We start from the raw sequence: 20,861 nt of genomic DNA, 5'->3' as shown, positions 1-20,861 counted from the left end.
GGGACAGCTGGGTCAGTCTGCGATCTGTTTCGAAAGGAACTTGCTGCTTTGTCGGTCTGGGGACAGGTGTGCGAGTCTGGGATCGGCTTCGTGAGAAGGTGCGCGCCCCAAAAAGGCAGGGGAGGAACTGCATGAGGTCTGCCTGCTTTCTGCTGGATGAGAAACTGCTAGTGTCGGTCGGCGATCTGCTTCGAGAGGGACGGCTGTGAGTAGGCGATCTGCTTCCAGAGGGATGGCTGTGTGAGTCTGCGATCGACTTCGTGGAAAAGGCCCAACCTGGAAGACAAGGAGAACGGCTTGTGTGAGTTGGCGTTCGACTTTGGGGAGAGTGGTTTTGGCCGCCTGTTCCGCCTCGGCCATGGACCCAGCCTGCGGAGCCCAAGACCCTGATTTGGCCGAGTCTGGTGAACAGGCCAGGCCTGGATTATATGTCTTTTGCACCTGAGAAGGACCTTTTGCACTTGTCAACCCTCGACTCTGATTCTGTAACTGGATCAGATGGCATCAGCTCATGTGTCTTGAAAACGTGCTTTTCTGCTGTTGCACATCCTCCTGCTCTTTTCACCCAATAATTTGCCCTTGGTCATCTTCCATCTGTTTCGAAATCAGCCAACATCACTGCATTGCATAAAATGGAGCAACTGGAAGGGCACTCGGTGGAGCGCATACCTCCGCAATGTAATGCCTGATCCACGAGAAAAAAAACAACACATTTTTGAAAGATCATGCCGCCCTCACTTGTTGTAATGTAACTCCAGTGTAACTCCACCCAATGTAACTCCAGTGCTGGAGTGGCCAGCACTGTATCGTTTTTGACCCTCTCTCTCAATGGTGAAGAATCACTTTATTAATTAAATAATTATCGTATCCAGATCCGGATTCGGATCTTCACCAAAATCGATTCAACTCTTCCTTGTCACACACCCAACCTGTCCACCAAGTTTCATAAGAATGCGTCCACAACATTTTGAGATATCATGCTATAATATCGTTTCTGGCCCTATCTCTCAATGGTGAAGAATCACTGAAAAAATTACAGTCGTCGGATCTGGATCAGGATCTTCACCAAAATTGAATCAATTCTTTCTTGAAACACACCCAACTTGTCCACCAAGTTTCATCCAAATCCGTCCATAATTGTTTGAGATATCGTACTATGTATCGGTTTTGCCCTCCCTCCCAATGGTGAAAAATCACTTTAAAATTTTCAGATCCAGATACGGATCTTCACCAAATTGAAACAATTCATCCTTGTGGACTTGGTGGACACCCATCTTGTCCACCAAGTTTCATCCGAATCCGTCCAAAACTTTTTGAGATATCATGCTATATATCGTTTTTTTGGCCCTTTCTTTCAATGGTGAAGAATCACTTAAAAATTCTAGTTCTCGGATCCGGATCTGGATCTTCACAATCTAATCAGTTTGTCTTTGGCTCACACCAAACCTGTCCACAAAATTTAATCTGGATCCGTCCACAACTTTTTGAGATATCCTGTACACAAACAAACAGACAAATAAACCAATGACACCCGCGGGGTGACCCGTATCTTGCCAAAAGGTGACCACGTGTGATTTCTTTAAGGTCACACTGAGGTGAACAGAGCTGCTATCCACCAGGAGTGACTCCTTGAGGAATGTCTGCCTACGAGAGATTCCGATGAGAATCGTTCTACAGAGTAACCATGAAAAATATGCGTTTGCCTCATAATGTCACCAAATTACGTCATAATGTCTCAAGCTTGACATATCTAGAAAGCACTCATCGAGGTGTTCAATTTGAGGTACTACACGATATGGTTCCTAAAACTTGAAAATTTGACCTTGGGGTCAAATATGTTTGACCCCAGGCGCTAACCATGAAGGTCAAGGCCAATCGCCACCAATAATGACTCAGCTGAGCGTCAGACCATGAACTATATTCCCATGAGGTTTGAAGACGATCCGATCAAAATTTCTCAAAAAATAAGGGTTTCGTCGACTCCCCTGATTTGCGACAAAGTGACCTTGACCTTTGACCTTGACCTTCAAAATTTTGTGCGCTGAAAGGGACCTCTATAGGCCTCTGATATGCGAAGTTACAAAAATTTCCAATGAAAACTGTGCTCTGCAGAGTGATTTATATGTGATTACAGACAAACAAAAAAAAAACATATGAAGGTCAAGGCCAATCGCCACCAAAAATTAATCAGCTGAGCGCCAGACCATGAACTATATTCCCATGAAGTTTGAAGACGATCCGATCAAAATTACTCAAAAAATAAGGGTTTCGTCGACTCCCCTGATTTGCGACAAAGTGACCTTGACCTTTGACCTTGACCTTCAAAATTGTGTGCGCTGAAAGGGACCTCTATAGGCCTCTGATATGCGAAGTTACAAAAATTTCCGATGATAACTGTGCTCTGCAGAATTTTTTATACGTGATTACAGACAAAAAAACAAACAAAAAAAAAACATCCAAGCTGACTAACATATCTTGCAAATACTTCGTTTTGGCTATATAACAAGCAGACAGACAAACAGACAGAAAGGGGTGAAAACATATCCTCCTTCTCCTTCGGTGGTGGAGGTAAAAATGGATCCCCTTAACTACAGACCTATTAGCTTACTTTCTATCATCAGCAAGGTCTCACAATCAATCATCGAAATTTTATATAAAATCCTTAATTTTCCCCAATGGTCTCATCTCGGATCACCAATTTGGATTCAGACCAAGTAACTCTACTCACCGAACAATGGATGGAGGCCCTCAATGTCAGACACGTGATCAGTGCCGTCTCTCGAGACATATCTCAAGCTTTTGTAGTCTGGCATCCCACCTTGCTTTCCAGACTTTCTGCCTGTGGCATCCAAGGCCAACTTCATACATTGCTTACTGAGTTCCTCGACTCTGATAGCCAATGTGTGGCTCTCACTGGAATCTTTTCATCACCTCTCCCTGTCAAGGCTGGAGTTCCCCAAGGCAGTGTTGTGGGCCCAGTTTTATTCCTAATCTTAATCAATGACCGCTTTGACCCTTTAAATAATCTCCTTTATCTATGTACAGATGACTCCCTGTGTGCCGTGACAGGCCAGGCAAGAAAATGGAATTTCAGGAAGGGAAAAGTTAAGCATATTCCATACCAATGCCAGAAGTTTAAATAATAAGATGGAAGAGCTTGGAGCCAAAGTAGATAGTACGAGGAGTACGATGTAGTTGCAGTGAGTGAGACATGGTTTAAGGAGGAGAGTAACTGGAGGACAGGATTAGAAGGATACAAGGTGTATCGGTGTGATTGGAAGGAGAGAATAGGAGAAGTAGCAATATTGGTAAAGGACAGCATTGCATCAAGAGAAAGGGGTGACATTGAGGAAGGAATAAATGTGGAGGATTCTGTATGGGTGGAGATTAGAGATTGTAAAAACAGTAAGATACTGGTTGGATGCTTTTGTAGGGCTCCAGGTGTGAAAGAAGAGGAGGAAGGAGTAGTACATGAAGAATTCAAAAGGGCATGTGATAAGGAACGAGTATTGATTATGGGGGATTTTAACCTCCCAGGGATAGATTGGGTCCAGGAACAGGGAAAGAAAGGCCAGAGCAGATGAAGATTTCCTCGTTTTAGTCCAGGATTGCTTTTTAACCTCGTTTGTTGATAATCCCACGAGGGGGAGTGCAGTGTTAGACCTCCTCTTAAGTAATGATCCCAATCTGGTGGAGGAGGTAGAGGTTGGGGAGCATTTCGGAGTAAGTGTCCATAACATTGTGTGCGCAAAGACTCTGTTAAGGGTTAGAGTTCAGGATAGTAGGTATGAGGTATGATGTATGAGGAGAGAGTTGGGTGATGTAGATTGGGAGAAGCTAACAAGAGGACAATCAGCATCAGAAAAATGGGAAACCTTCAAGGAGCAAATGTGTGGAGTGCAGAGTACATTCCAATGAGGTGTAGAACTAGAAGCAGAAGGAAGCCAGAGGGTGGTTGAGCAGTGAGATAAGGAATGCGAAAACGGAGAAGCAGAAGGCATTTATTTGGTTTAAAATAACAGGACTGGAGTTAGATTTATATCACTATTGAAGTAAACAGAGGCAAGTTAAGCAAACAACTCTCAAGCCAAAAGAGAGGGTGAGAAGAACATGGCTAAGAATATTATACATAATAGCAAGGCTTTCTTTAAGTATATCAGTGGAAAAGAACGGGTTAGGACCAGTGTGGACCCATTGAGGAATAGCACCAGGATAGTGGTAGTGATGAAAGTGAGATGGTAGGTGTGATGACCCTCACCAATCCTGGCCAAGAATTGAGGTGAGTCAACAGAAGATTCTCGAATACGGTTTATTGAAGCGGCACAGCACTTGCAAGCGGAAGTGGCACAGGGACCAACCACAGCAGTCAGACCCTGCACCACACTAAAAGTCACACTCCAAAACTTTCATATATAAAACCCTATTCCTCGGTGGAGAAAAGCAAGGCAAAGCAAGAAACAAAGGTGCAAGTGGGCTTTTTCCCCCTCCCTACATCCTAGGGGAAGTTTGGCAATCAAATAACTCTCCCACGGTTGTGAGCGGGCTGCGAGACAAAGCTGGCACATATTCAAAAACAGCTTTGAGGTTTCAAGAGCTGGAACTCATAACAGTTGCCTGCTGCAAGTTTTCATAACAGTTGCCTGCTGCAAGTTTGTTTATGGAAAGGGCAGGAGCCATGTCGGCTTGCGTAAAATGCATTTTAAGACAGCAAGGACACCGGTGACACTGGTTTGAATCCAGACAACTGATTAATGCAATTACCGAATGTTTAAATGAATCAAATGTTTAAATATGGACCATATGTGGCCAATCAATAGTCACAACTGACATAAATACCTGACAGTAGGCTTATTAAACAGGTATTTTTCTTCAACTTTTACACAAGAACAGTCAGGAGAATTTCCAATAAATGGGAGTATCTATCAAGGATGTGAGGAAGGGCTTTTACAGAAGACCCAGGGTGGAGTGGAGGAAGTAAAAGAACAGCTGGGAAATCAAAGAACAGATAAGGCTCCGGTTCTAGATAATATGCACCTGAGAGTATTGATGGAGGTGGCTGAGCAGGTAAGCGAGATGTTAACGGATATTTTAAACAGTTCACTGGAGTCAGGACAGGTACCGGAGGATTGGAGAGTAGCAAATGTAATACCATTATTTAATAAAGGATCCAGAGAAGAATTGGGAAATGATAGACCTGTCAGTTTGACTTCAATTTAATCGGTGAATACCATAAGGGCCCAACTCCTCCATTTTGTTTCATGGAGTTGGCCCCTTATTCACCGGAGTATTCACCCCCTTTCATGGAGTATTCACCGATTCAATTGTGTGGAAGGTGTTGGAGACATTAATTAAGGACCACATGAGGAACCATATAAATATATACAAACTAATTAAAGGTAGTCAGAATGGGTTTACCAAAGGTAGTTCCTGTCTTACAAATCTTTGAGAGTTCTATGAAGCTGTATCTGATTGGATGGATGAAGGAAAGGCAGTGGAGATAGTATATCTAGACTTTAAGAAGGCATTCGAAAAGGTCAAACATTAGAGGTTGTTAGCCAAAGTGAGGGCTTGTGAAGTGGCTGGTCAGGTAGTTAATCGGATTGCAAACTGGCTTCGTGGTAGGAAGCAAAGAGTGCCTCTGAGTGGGAGGATGTCTTGCTGGGAGGATGTAAGTCGTGGGGTACCTCAGGGATCAGTACTCAGACCATTACTCTTCATGATTTACATCAATGATTTGGATAGTGGGGTGAAGAGTAAGCTTCAGATGACACAAAGCTTGGAGGTAAGGAGGATAGCAGAAGGGGTGGTGATCAGATTCAGGAAAGTATTGATACTTGCATAGATTGGACAAAAGATTGGCAGATGCCGTTTAAACTGAGCAAGTGCAAGGTGTTGGGGATGGTAAAGAACAACGAAAATAGATTACAGGATGCGAGGTGTAATTTTGGAGCAGGTCACACAGGAGAAGGATCTGGGGGTGGTAATAGATACGTGAGGTAAGCAGGCAGCACAATGCCAAGTGGCAACAGGTAAATCAAATGTTGTTTTAGGTTGTATTCGGAGGGGGGTCATTTATATATCAAAAGAGGTGGTGTTAACATTGTACATGAATTTAGTGAGGGCCACATCATGAATATTATGTGCAGTTTTGGTCACCACAATTCAGGAAGGACATAGATGCCAGAGAAAGAGTTCAGCGCAGGGCTACTGGATTGATTCAGGGGCTAGGTATACTTAGTTATTAGGAGCTGCTGAAGGAGAAAGGGCTTCATTCACTAGAAAGGAGGTGGTTATGAGGAGATATGATAGAAATATTTAAGATAATGAAAGGGATAGATATAATAAGTGTAGATTAATTATTCAACAGAGTAGACAGTGATAGGACCAGGGGCCATAGCCTGAGAGTAAAGAAGAGAGTTAAGATGGCAGTCAGGCAGGGGTATTTTACTCAGAGAGTAGTTCATGCATAGAATGGCCTCCCTGGAAAGGTAGTGGCAGCAGAAACAGTAGAAAGTTTAAATTGGAATTAGATAGGTACCTGGAAGTTACGGAGATAGAGGGGTATGGGGATGTTGGCCTTACTTTTTGATGGCTTGAACATTGATGGGTGATTGTGTGCATGTGTTCAGAGTACTGATTGGTGGGGGTCTCATCAAGGGGTGTTGTGTGGTTGATGTTGTGTGGTTGATGTGTGTTTTAACCAAGCCCATGCCCCCTCCCCTGAGGAGAAGAAAAAAATTTTTCAAAAAAAATCCAAAAAAAAAAAAAAAAACCCTTCATATAAATAGATAAATAAAAAAAACACAGAAACACTTCAAATAAATAAATAAATATTTTTTTCTTTTTCTTCTTTGGATCTTGTGTTGATAAATTAGTGTGGTGTTGATGTCGCAGAGGCATGATGGGCTGAATGACCTCCCCCTGTGTCTGATTTCCCTGTATTTCCTTGTATCTCATCCTTCAATAGACAGCAGCCTCCTTCCTCTCTTCAGACCTTGAAAAAAATCACAAGCTGGTCAAACTCTTGGAATATATCTTTCAATCCTGACAAATCTCACACTTTCACTATCTCTCTCCAAAAGAAGTCTGACAAACCCTCCTGTGATGCAACCAAGTTGAAATTTAAAATGTGTTTTTTATGCTTCACCCAGGTGTTGCGTCAACTCCGTTGGCAGAGGGTGAGGGCAGCTCATCCCTGTCTGGCGGAACATGCAGTTGTATGTGGTGAAAGCACGGTTTTTACTGTCACACTTAGACTGTTTTAAAATAAAGTAAAAGGGATTTAATCCTTGAAATGTTGGTAAAGGCCCGGTCACACCTTGACGTTTTAGCCAGCGATGGCAACGTATTAAAATGTATGTAAAACGCTGGCTTACGTTGAACTTTTGATGTTTTTTTTTAAAGATTCGGACGTATTCATAGCGACTTGGTCTTATGTATAACGCATTGGTAACTACACAGAACGTTTCGTTGTGTTATAGATAACTTATACCAACGAATGCTGAACCTGTTGTCGGCCTACACAACCGATGCCCAACGATAGTCTAACTCAGGCATAGCGCGTTGCACGCATCGCCGACGATGTCATGGCATAGCCTATTAAAAGGCTGACGCACAACGATTCGAATCATAACTGCCGTAGAAATGGAAGGGTCAAAATCGCGGTCACACCTTGGCGATCTTGCCAGCGTATGCCGACGTAACAAAAAGTGTGTCTAAAACGTTGGGGCACATCGAATACGGTATGGGTAAGTTTGGTATGCGCGAGTAGAACGCTAAATATGCTATCATAAGTCGTAGTAAGTAGAGTACGTCAAGAAATTTTGAACATGTTCAAAATTTTACGACGTACTCGGCGTATGACACACGTTCCGCATGCGATGGGGATAAGTTTCACACACGATATGTGGACGCTTACACACGTCCACAAAGGCTACTTATAAGCTACTCATGAGTCGAAACACGTTGCGGTAATGTCTTTTTTACGCGAAACTTATTTCTAACTTATGTTTGACGTGCTTTGAACCAATTCTTTACGTAGTCCCAACACACATCGACGTATGTAGACGTATTCCAATGACGTCTTCCGGTGGACAAAAAAAAAAATGAATGTGTTTCTAGCTTACAACTGCCATATAAAGACGTGTTCCCAGCGGTTTTGGGAATTGGTATATAAAAATGCTGCTCATAAAAGGGGAACCCAACAGTGTTTTCGATTCCTTTTTGAGTCGATGTCCATGTCAGCAGTAACAGTATCAATATCAGTATTAGTATTAGTATTAGTAGTAGTTTGTTCATGTTGGCAGTAGTAGGTGGGTGTGAGGGTGAGGGTGTGGGTTATGATGGATCGTCCTTGCGTCCGCGTGTCCATGGGTAGGTTCATAGGCTGCCACTCAACGATTTAAATGGCTGCATCTCCACTATTGAAAGTAGACGCTTGCGCTCAACAATTGGATTTTTTTTACACTCAACGACTTTTAAACGGTACCACTCAGCTAGTTTCATTGTTTACAATGAACGATTTAAATTGCTGTCACTCGCCTTTGTTTTTTTTTTGTTTGTTTTTTTTTGACGCTGGGGTTTGGAAATTTGAAACGTTTCTTCTGAACGTGTTAAAACGCTCAAACTCGACTATTTTAAATAGACGCTGCCGATGGACAATTGGAATCATAGCCAAGCTAGACATCAAAGTGTGAACATCCTCGTCATGCCGAGGAAATGTTTGAAGAATGCTGCAAATAGGTGTCCTGGCTGTGGCCGTGGACACTGACGCAAGGACGATCCATTATACCGACGTCTTTCAGCCTATGAGTAACTTAAAAGTAACGTCTGTCGACGTGTGGCAACGATCGCGTAACGTGCCAACAACACGTTAATCATAGGTAGGAAATAAGTTTCGGGTATGCTAAACATTACCTCGGCGTGTCTCAACTTATGATTAACTTACAAGTAGCATGTGTTGACGTCTGTCAACGATCGCAGACCGTGCCTACAACTTGTGGCCAGCGTAGCGGAACGTGTGAGTCATACGCCGACATACGTCGTGAAATTTCAAGCATGAAAAAATTTGAGGACAACCTAAAAGTACAACGTTTAAAGCCAACGTACAACGACGTATGGCAACGTACTACGATGTATGCCAGCATGCTCTCAATGTTATCAAAACTTACCCATAACGTATTCAACGTGTGCCAGCGTTTTAGAAAAAAAATGCAAAAATCGGCATACGTTGGCTAAAACGTCAAGGTGTGACAGGGCCTTCAGCTGCCTGGAGCATTCTTTCTTCAAAGAATTGGGACACGTAGGCCGTTCCAGGATAACTCCCATCGACTTTCTTAACAATCCTCTTGAGGAAGTTCAATCACTCAAACTCCTGGCTCTAACTGTCAGTCACACTTCACCTTAACGATTTTTGTTCCTGGTGAGCGAAAAAAAACGGAAGGCCCATTTTGAGGAAACACAAGTCTTGAACATTGTCCAATGAAAATGCATCAATGATTTGTTTTTTATTTTGATGCAATCTTTTCTTTCTGTAGGGCAGCGGCAGGTGCAGTGTGGTGCAGTGAAGTATTTGGTGAATTTACTGAAATCCGAGGAAACAAAATCCTTCCGAGAAGCGGTAAGGGAGAGGAGAGGAGAAAATTGGTTAAAATTTGAAAGCTTTCTTTTTGAGCCAATATCAGAATTTCGTATTTAAACAAAACAACAATGTTACCTTGTTTCATTTTCACATGGGAGCACTTGCCTTGCGAAGTTGTGATACTGGGTTCAAACCCCATTTACAGTGTGTAGACTTGATTTTTTTCTGGTTTGTTAATGTAATACATGTGAGTAACTCCAGCATGACAGGTTATGGTTATGGTTGGTATAACCCTTCCACATTGTCTGATCATATCAGACAGATAAACAAAAAAAGAAATTAAAGATAAACAATTTTGTTTTAATCTGTATATATAGGAGTGGCAGTTTTCTGTCTATCTGTCTGTCTGTCTGTCTGTCTGTCTGTCATGCTACATCATTACATCTGGGACGTCATTAGGTGCAGGATGGCTGACTGCAATAGCCGCCATTTTTTCACGCAGTTCAGGCATAACGCATCGTCGAACCTGTCATTTTCACAATTCTCATGCATGCACTACCTTTGCATTTTCTGTTCAGTGTGAAACAGAAACAAAGCAGTTGTTTAAATGATCATCGAATATTAAAAGGACAGGCATCACAGGCTTTCCAACGACACAGTATGTATAGGTCTTGGGCATCATTCATTCGGCTTTACTTTCAGGCCGCTTCCATTTTTTTTTTTTTTTTTTTTTTCTGGAGCGATCAATGCAGCGTTCCAGATTTCCTGCCCAGGTTCCCCCCACCCCCTGCCCCTGGAGAGTTAAAAGCTTCACCACAGGAGTAACAAATTAGACTCGGTTTCTTATTACAGTAATATCGTTTTCGTAATACTAATAACAAGTTAAAAAAGGCAAAAAATGTCATAACCCTCATTGTTTTAGTAATTTTGCTATGCAGAGTTAAAGGGAAAGCCCATATTTAGGTCCAACTAAAATGGCCGCCGCTCATCCAGTCAGCCATCTTTGATTAGATCACAAAATAAAGTGAGGTGCACATGTATGCCATCATGTACTGTGTTTTAACAAAGCTTGAACAAAATCGGACCATGCATGTCTGAGAAATGCTGGGGGATACATTTAAATAAGAAAATAGTCACCAGTCAGCCATCTTGGATCTGATCTCGAAACAAAATGACGTGCATATGTAAGCCATCATTCTTTATCTGTGTACCAAGATTGAACAACATTAGTAAATGCATGTCTGAGAAATGGTTGAGGACGTGCTCAACATCGGGTTTTTTATAACTAAAATAGTCACCAGTCAGCCATCTTGGATCTGATCTTGAAAGAAAATGACATGCATATGTAAGCCATCATTCTTTATCTGTGTACCAAGAATGAACATTAGTAAATGCATGTCTGAGAAATGGTTGAGGACGTGTTCAACATCGGGTTTTTTATAACTAAAATTGTGGCCGGTCGGCCATCTTGGATCTGATCTTGAAAGAAAATGATGTGCATATGTAAGCCATGATTCGGAAGATGTGTACTAAGTTTGAATAAGATCGGGGAACGCATGTCTGAGAAATAGTTGAGGACGTGTTCGATACCGGTGTGGTGATTATTCCTTTCAGTATGCTGCTTGTGATGATGATGCTTAAACCAACACAAAATAAATCTCGCTCACATTTAAAATGAAATGATGTGTTGTCAATGAAGTCTGGCTGATGATTATTCCATCGTAGTCTCTCCAGCGGTTGGTGAAGAAGGAAGGATTTATTGGTGTTTAGCCGCTGCAGCTTTAAAATGGCGTCGAAGATGGCAAGCAGAGGGGACTCGTTCGTTGTTGTCAGGGTTGTTTAAACAAACAAGCAAAATCCCCTTCGCTCAATAGCCTTGGTAATGTTGAACAAAAATCACTCTTAAATATAGACGAGTTGAGTGACTCGTGAATAAAGATGAGAAAAACTTGCACAAGGAAAAGCACGCAAGCTTCCAACATGTCGTGATGGCGAGCTCCTGTGAGTCCTTGGCCTTTTCATCATCCCGTGTGTTGATTGGCTCTCTGGAAGGATGCAACTTATTTATGCAAAAAAGAAAATAAAAAAATACCCAACAACAACAACAACAACAACAACACGCTCACCTTCTCCCGATTTTGCTACTTCTTCTTCCTCTTAACTTCCTCCTCGTCTTCCTCGATTTTTTTTTTTTTTTTTTTTTTTTTTTTTTTTTTTTTACACTTCCATGACCTAATCTGTTGAACTCTCTCATACATTAATATTAACAACAAAAACGATCTTATAATGCTTCATCTTCCTCTCTCACACATGTGGTACTCTTTACTGTTTCACAATGCACTACTCTTCTGCTATTTTAACAGACTGCTCTCATTTCGACCTCTCCTTCATTCCTTGCCTAAAAAATCCAACTATTACAGCGCTTCTTCTCTCCATGCTCTGAATTCGCCTTCATTGCATCCATCAAGAATTGTGTTAAATCGCATCTCTGACCTAAAACTTTTAAAAACCACAGTTTGCCATGGATGCTTGCTTTCCATCAACCATTCTTTTTTCCAACTTCAGTGCCAACTCACCCCCTCACCCCTCACTCTCACTCTCAAAGCAACCATCCCACTCTTCTCCCTCCAAGCCTCCCTCTCACCTCTTTCAAAAATTCCCCTCACCTTTCTCCCACCTTTCATCCCCCTCACTCTTCCTTCTCTAAGTTGCCCCCCTCTCATCCAACAACCTGCCTCCCTCCACTGCCCTCTCACCTCCATCTCTTCACTCCACCTCCTCAAATCCTCAACTGCCATCTTCCTTGTCTCTTGTCCCCCCTCTCTCCCAGCCCCACAGAGCCTTTTCTCCTCCTCATTCCGCCCCCTCCCCCCGCTATTCTGCAATACCCCACACTCCTTCAGCAACCCTCCTTACCTCCCCCTCGTCCCTCGTCCTACCCTCCCCCGCCCCTCCACCTCCTGCACCCAAAGCCTCCTCCCCTACCTCTTCATTAAAAGTGTGGACCTCAAATATCCGGGGCCTTCGCTCAAACCTTTCAGATCTTTCCCTACAGGTTGCCACTGACAAACCAGACATTATCTGCCTAACAGAAACTTTCCTCTCCCAAGACGTGTCTGACTCCCAAGTATCTCTCCCTGGTTACTCCTTCTTACGGTATGACAGACCTGAGCCTCGTCCTGGTGGAGGTGTTGCTCTCTTCATCAAAGACTCTATTCCTCACTCTCCCTGCACTGCTCTCACTCCCCCACACCCTCAGGAATACCTCTGGCTTCGGCTTCCCCTCCACTCCCACCTCATGTTTATATGTGTACTGTACCGTCCACCGAACAGTGATGACTCCATCTACACCTCACTCTCCGAAAACATGGACCATCTTCTATCTTCTCATCCAAACTCTCTCTTCCTCTTATGTGGCGACTTCAATTGTCATCACGCCAGTTGGCTAGGTGTGGGTACCTCTCTCACCTGCCATGGGACATCAGCAAAAGCTTTCTGTGACTCATTGGGACTGACTCAATCGGTCAACTTCCCGACGCGGATCTCAACCAATGGTACTCCATCTCTTCTGGATCTGATTTTGACAAATTTCCCTGACAATATCTGCTGCTCTTCCTTCGCTCCAATTGGTTCTTCTGACCACGTCCTTGTTAAAGTGGACATCTCTCTGGCTGTTATCAGAGAACCACCTCACCGCCGTCGAGTCTGGCATTTCACTCAAGCCGACTGGCAGGGTCTCCGAGCAGCCATCAAACTTACAGACTGGTCTCCTATCACTACTTTCTCAAACATCAACTCATCCTGGGAATTCTTTCAAAGAAACTTGCTCTCCCTCATGCACAGATTTATCCCCTCTCGTGTTCAGTTGTCTTACCCTTCCTCCCGCCCTTGGTTTACTGAAGCTTGTGGCGAGGCAGTTGTCCTGAAACAACTTGCCTTTGCCTCATGGAAAGCAAACCCAACTGAGGGCAATCTCAGTTCTTTCCACAAAGCTCGGAACAAGTGTGTATCTACCCTCAGGAGAGCCAGAAAACAACATCTTTCTCATCTCAAGTCTGAACTCTCAAACCTCTCTCCCTCCTCAAAATCCTGGTGGCGTTTAATCAAATCTGTTTCTGGTGTATGTTCCCCCTCCATCCCCTCCCTTACCTCAAATGGCCGCACTGCTGATTCCACACGTGATAAAGCTGAATGTCTAAACTCGGTGTTTGCAGCTAAATCTTGTGTCCCAAACCCATCACTATCTCTACCCACTTTACCCAGTCGCACCCAACTGTCCCTGGACTCTGTATCCTTTTCTCCTGACAAGGTGGAGAGCTTGCTTTCAAACCTCGAGTCAGATTCTGCAACCGGTCCAGACGGCATCAGCCCACGTGTCCTCAAAGCCTGCTCTTCTGCTCTTGCTCACCCTCTCTCTGTTCTATTCACCCTCTCATTTTCCCAAGGTCATCTGCCATCTGCTTGGAAATCTGCTAACATCACTGCCCTGCATAAAAAAGGTGCAAAAACAGATCCCTGTAACTACAGACCAATCAGCCTTCTCCCAATCATCAGCAAGGTTATGGAATCCATCATCGCTTCAGACATGAAATCCTTCCTCTTCTCCAATGGCTTGATTTCCAATCATCAATTTGGTTTCAGACCAGGTCACTCTACCCTGGATATGCTGCTACTGCTCTCCCATCAATGGATGGAGGTCCTCAATGCCAGACAGGAAATCCGAGCCGTATCCCTGGACATATCACGTGCTTTTGACACAGTCTGGCACCCTGCCCTACTCACCAAACTCTCTTCCCATGGTATTCAAGGCCATCTCCACTCATGGCTCGCAGACTTCCTCTCCAGTCGCAGTCAACGTGTGGCCCTAAATGGAGTTCTTTCATCCCCTCTTCCTGTGCAGGCTGGAGTTCCTCAAGGTAGCGTTCTGGGCCCTGTTCTTTTTCTGGTTTTCATCAATGATCTCTCGGACTCTCTGGAAAATCCTCTATTTCTCTTTGCCGATGACTCCACCCTCTGCCGTACCATCTGTCATCCCTCAGACCGGCAAGCAGCAGCTTCTTCGCTCACTGCAGATCTGGATAAAATCACAAACTGGTCCAACACGTGGAACATGTCTTTCAATCCACACAAATCTCACACTCTCACTATGTCTCTTCGAAAGGACCGTTTAGAAAATCCACCATCCTCTTTCTCAACAATCCTCTGGAAGAAGTCTTTTCTTTCAAGCTTCTGGGTCTCACTATCTGCCATGACCTTTCCTGGGAAAGTCACATTTCCAACCTTGCCTCAAAAGCCAGTCGCCGACTGGGAATCCTCCGTCGTGCAAAGTCCTTCCTCGGCCCTCTTGAGCTCCTGACTACTTACAAAGCTTTTGTCCGTAGCCTGATGGAGTACTGCTCTCCCCTCTGGGCTGGTGCTCCTGCCTCCCACCTTTCTCGGCTTCACGCTGTCGAAACCAGGGCTTTTAAGATCATTGGCATCTCCCGCAATGAAGCTGAGTCTTTGGGCCTCTCACTCAATCACCGCAGGTTGGTCGGTGGTCTTTCTGTCTTCTACCGACTCCTCTCCAGCCTTGCCCCCCTGCTCTCTCTGCGATTTGTCCCAACCACATTTCCACAGGGCGCTCAAGGTCCGCCAACAACCCCCTTCTGGTAAAACTACCAAAATCACGAATCACTGCTCATCTTCACTCTTTCATTCCTCTTTTTTCCCGCCTTTGGAATAAACTTCCTCACTCTATTCTTTCCCATTCTTCCCTCCAGGCTTTCAAAACAGCTGTTCACCACCACCTCTTATCTTCCCCCATCCAAATCCTCGATCTTTTCTACCCCCGATAATCCACCCAAGCCCACTTCCTTCAATTCTCCTGCTTTCCTTCCTGAAAGTCCCTGTAATGTCCATCTTCTCTTCGCCATGTTCCCCGTCCCATCCCCATCCCTCTCCCTTCCACAGTTCACCTAATGTGTCTGTTCCCCACTGTTTTGTCCCTTACACTCCCGCCCCTCTTGTCTCATGCCTCCTTGCTGTGAGTTGTGTGTTAGCTCTCATACGAGCCTCGACCAAGGTATACAAAAAAAAAAAAAAAAAAAAAAAAAAAAAAACTGATTGGCGACTAGATTTCACATGTTTGCTTTATTACAAATATTCACACACTAAAGAAAAAATAATGAATTACTGAATAAAGAAAAATGAATGAGTCACTGCACCGGGGGTTTTCACATCTAAAATGGCCACCAGTCGGCCATCTTTGATCAGATTGCAAAATAAAGTGAGGTGCATATGTATGCCATTTAGGTCATGTGGAGGTGGTTGGGTTCGTTCAGTTTCGTTGTGCAGATCACCAATCTAAACGAAATTCACCGTGTGCATTCATGAGAACACACCATTGAAATTCCTACTTGTTTCCAAATGCACAATTTGACACACCAACAGTTATTACCATTTGAAATTACCGCCGTGAAGTGGGCGTGACGTGCTTGTAATCGCGGAGGAAACGACCAGGAAACAACAAATGAAGATGGCAGCGCCTATGGTTGTCGTGTGATTTCGAGTGATTTTTGGTCTTTCAACAACTAAATATGCGTTGTTTCATACACTTGGGCGCGGAGGATGATGAGAAAGTGACGCAATTCACGGATAAGAGCTGGCGCAAGGTATGCGAGTGTGCGAAGGCTTGGTGCGACGCCACAGATAGTGAAACTATCAACAAATGCCGTTTGCTGGCTGATCAAATTATGAAACTGCTGCCAATGACTGATCCTCCTGCGGATGCCGGCTGTCACCGGTTCTGCTATGCGTCGTTTTGTCACAAGGATCATATAAAACGCGCTGAAGCCAGGAAAAGTAAATCAGATGCCAGCACTACTGCAGTTTCTGCTAGAGCCAGTGAGTTGGTGGGCGGATTAGAAGAGGGGCACTCATACCACAAAATACGTAGAAAATCCCTCACAACCCATGTAGAAAGGGTGGCTGGCAAATCAGCTGGTGTACTGCCAATAATTTGTATCATATGCCAGAAAAAAGACAAATTCATCCGTGTCAAAGGAAAATCTCAACGTGATCAGTTGTCCCTGGCAGAAGCACAGGGTGGAGGAAAGCTGAGGGAAACTGCTGAGCAGAGGAGAGATGAACGTGATGTGAGAATAATGACAACTATAAAGGATAAAGACTGTGTGGCGCTGGAAGTTTGTTATCACCGTAAATGTTATTACGAGTATGTGAATGACACATACCAGAGACAGAGTGAAAGTAAACTCCAAACTCAGAAAGTGAACTGTGACTCAACATTTGACATTTTCTGTGATAAAGTAATCCAGGTAAGACTCATTGATGGAAAGCAATCTATACATATGAAGAAGTTGTGTGAGATGTTCAATGACCTACTCAGAGTATGCGAAGGTCAGGATAAGGCCAACTACCAGGCAACAAGACTGAAGAAAAGACTGCAGGAATATGAACTGCAGGAACATGAAAAGACTGCAGGAACTGCAGGTACCCAGACATGATTTTCTATCGTCCACCAAAAATGTCTGAGAGCGAAGTGGTGTACATGAAGGACATTGATATTGGTTCCATTGCTCAGGCTGCTTTTGTAGACAGTAGCTCTACAGCAGAAACAGAGTCAACTACAGAGGATGAAGCCAGCCAGGGTCCACAGCAGGGTGACTCAGGCCTCAATTTACATGTTCTATACTCGCGAGCACTCATGGTGAGGGATGACCTGAACAAACACCAAAGTGTGGACATTACATTGCCACCACTTGCTCCTGTCTTCGACATTTCAAATGCTGAAAGAGCCATCCCTGTTGCATTGTACATACCTTGTTGCATGGATAGCGGGCCTGTCAGACGAGCCAACCCTGGAGAAATTTGTGGAACTCCCACGGCATATACATCTGAAAATGCTCTCTGTTCTTCAAGACGTTTCTATAGCATCAAGGGGTCAGACGTTTACTCCGAAGTCCTATGCATTGGGCCTGACTGTGAAACATTGGACTGGTTGTACTCGACTGTTAGGACTGCTCAACAAGCTTGGGCATTGTGTCTCGGTCAGTACAACACAGGCGTTGGAAACCGCTTTGGTGCTGTTGCAGATTGATCAGGAGGGAAAACTGCCCTCAAACAGCCTCAGAAATGTACCGACAATATTTGTGTACAATAACATCGATTTCAGTGTGGAGACCCTCGCCGGTCATGGGACCACTCACCACACCAATGGATTGATGATACAAGATGCACCCTCTGAGCCAATTCAGCACACTCGTCCAGTGACTCCAATTAGCCGTCATCAGCGGTCATTAGTTGGTAACACGCCACCCATTCTCAAGTATGGTGGCGGGAAGAGGCAAGGGATCACAGCCTTTTACAGTTGTGACATTGACATCAGTCCGTCACAAGAGGATGGGCTATCGCTGGATGTGCTCTATTACACAATGAAAACGGTCCAGAAAACGGACGGGCGGTTGCCAACATGGACTGGGTACAACACCCTCCTTCGTCGGGATGAAGAGTTGACCAAGTCAGCCATCATCTACCTACCCGTGATCGAGGCATCACCCACGGAACTGGACACCGTTTACATGGTCCTATGCCAAAGCATCGATATGGCTGATAAACTGGAACGTGAAGAAGTAATTCTAGTCTTCGACCGTGCGATCTACAGTAAGGCACAGGAGATTCGTTGGTTGCACCCGGAGTTGACAGAAAGGTTGGTAATTCATCTCAGCGAATTCCACCAACTCAAGAGCTTCCTAGGCGTGATCGGCAAAAGATTCAGAGACGCAGGTCTTCTTGACCTCATAATAGAGTCTGGTATTGTCGCTCAGCATTCTGCAAATTCAGTAATAAACGGCCACCACTATAACAGGAGTCTTCGCTGTCACAAGCTTGTCTACGAAGCGCGAGGAAGACTATGCTTCTAGGCCTTCATGGAATCCCTCACAGAGGAGACGCGTGTGCGATTCGAGAGGTGTATAGAGCGTCTCCAGGAACCGTTTCTGTCTCCGTTGTTCGAACAGTTACTGTCATCGGAAGAGGTCTCGGAAATGTTCACATGCTACAGCGACTTCAGACAGCAGCAATGCACAGCAAGCAAAACATTTGCATTCTGGTGCTCCTACTTGGAAATGGTGGAGCTAGCACTAGAGCTTATATGGGCAACTCGTACTTCGAACTGGCCGAAACACCTTGCGATCACGAGAGCGTCAATGCCCTGGTACTTTGCGTGTGATCACCTAAACTATGCAAGGTACTTACCCGTTTACTGGCTGGAAATGGCCGGGCTAGAGCACTCCCACCCAGACACCTATCGAGCGTTCATGGATGGCAAATGGACTGCCCAATGGCAATAAGGAAATAAACAGAAGAAAAACAATAGGGTTCCCTGTCAGAATGATAGGGTACCCTAATAAACAGAAGAAAAACAAGTAGTGTTGCATGTGATCAGATCATAGAGCAGACTTTAAATAGGGACAGCAAGACCAGTGGAGGCATCATTGGTTACACTCAGAAAAGCACAGCTGTGAAGAAGTGGATCCTGTCCCAACCAGCACGTGCAGAAATCGCAAGAAAATGTGAGTCCATGGCGAGTATCCACGACGAGCCCCGAACGAGAAAGGATTTGGATGTGTCGAGCTCAAAGAAGAACGAAGCAGTGGTGGTATAAGTGATGGACACAGTACTTCAAATGATTAACCCTTTCTCCGGCGCTCACCTTGAACTCGTCAATATTAGTTCAGGTGTCATCGCACCGCCAGCCACTTCCACGGACTTGATGAACGCGTATGTCAAGGGAGAGAACGCTGTCGTGCAATTCTTGCGTGAGCGGCTTCTCTCGGGTGAGGTCCCATTCTTCAGTCCGATTTCGAAGGCCAAATTGGCAACTTTCTCGAAGGCGCAAGGCAAGTCGGCGACTCCCCACCAGCAGACGCCGAAGGTTGAAATTGCGAATGAACATTGTCTTTTCACACGACTGCTGTTGATTGGCGAGAAAAGCAATGTAACACTCCACGACCTGCTCGCGTACCCAATGGCGAACATATCTTTCCCGCTGGCATCCAGTGATGGTTCGATTGCTAAGACGGACAAAGCCAAACTCCGCAACCATATACTGAAACTGTGGCCCGATTGCCATGTGGACGCTCGGCCTATCCAAGGTGCAACAATTGTAGATAGAATGGCCGTTATTCAGGCGATAAAGGCTGGTTCACTGCCTAACACTTTCAGCAAACTGGAAGAGATGGTGCTGAACATCGTAGTGGCCAAAGCACGACATAACCAATCTTCGAGACTGGACGTGGTGTTTGATACTTACCCAAGTATCAGCATCAAGTGCCTGGAGCACGCCAGACGAGCAGGCAGGGTGGGCGATCTTCAGGTGCGAACCATCTACGGACGCGATCAAGCCCTTCCAAAACAGTGGGCCAATTATCTCCTGAGCGGAGCCAACAAGGAGGCGTTGATGGAGTTAATCGTCGAATCGTGGACGAGAAACATCTCTCCATCAAAACTGGGCGACATGCTGTTGTACGTCAGTCATGCCGGCAAATGTGAGAAAATCAAGGCGTCGAATGGTGTCATGGCTGTGTCGTCAGTACCTGAACTTGAATGTGACCATGAGGAAGCCGACACGAAGCTCCTGCTACATGCCGCTCACGCGGGACAGAATGAAGAGTCGGTGCGCATAGAGAGTTTCGACACCGATGTGTTTGTGTTGGCATTGGCTCACTCGAAGTCGATTCGGGCACAAAATTTCTATCTGGTCACAGGAAGTCCTAAGGACATCTTCGTTGTTGACATTAGGAAATTGAGTAATGCCCTGGAAAGTTCTGTCTGCGATGCGTTGATAGGTATACACAATTTCACGGGAAGTGATACCACCAGTGCATTCCATGGTAAGGGCAAAACAAGGCCATTCGACTTGATGATGAAGGGTCCCCATCTCATCACCTGTTTCGGGAGCATTGGTCGAGAATTCACGCTTGATCAGATTATCATTCACGACCTGGAACAATTCGTCTGCGCCATGTACAATCAGCTGACCATGAAGAGTGTGGATGAGGTTCGCTACAAGCGATTCTGCAGCCAGTCGCTGGGAGAACAGAAGTTGCCATCTTTAAGCGACGCTCTGATGCTGCATTGCAAAAGAGTGAACTATCAGTCTGTGATCCACCACTGCGCGACTGAGAGGTTTATAGAAGCCCCTTCTCCTACATTTCACGTATGGGTGGAACACAACGGAGCACTGACTGTTCACTGGCTGAGCAATCCACCAGCGCTGAAG

General features: G+C 44.8%; 2 protein-coding genes across 3 annotated transcripts in view; both read left to right on the top strand.

Annotated features, from left to right (window-relative positions):
• Positions 1-20,861, top strand: part of LOC147027062 (uncharacterized) — a 514,850-nt gene that overhangs the window by 402,151 nt on the left and 91,838 nt on the right. The gene's annotated exons all lie outside the window — the stretch shown is intronic.
• The window catches only part of LOC147027063 (uncharacterized), a 209,948-nt gene that overhangs the window by 120,544 nt on the left and 68,543 nt on the right, over positions 1-20,861 (top strand). The window contains exon 6 of the mRNA XM_085883227.1: positions 9,537-9,619. Coding sequence (XP_085739353.1) covers positions 9,537-9,619 — 83 coding nt within the window. The remainder of the gene's footprint in view (positions 1-9,536; positions 9,620-20,861) is intronic.

The sequence above is a fragment of the Eptatretus burgeri genome, chromosome 5 (genome assembly GCF_056783735.1).
Source record: "Eptatretus burgeri isolate ZD-2024b chromosome 5, Ebu_testis_v1, whole genome shotgun sequence".
NCBI classification, from domain to species: Eukaryota; Metazoa; Chordata; class Myxini; order Myxiniformes; family Myxinidae; genus Eptatretus; species Eptatretus burgeri.
This window is presented reverse-complemented; position numbering and strand designations above follow the sequence as displayed.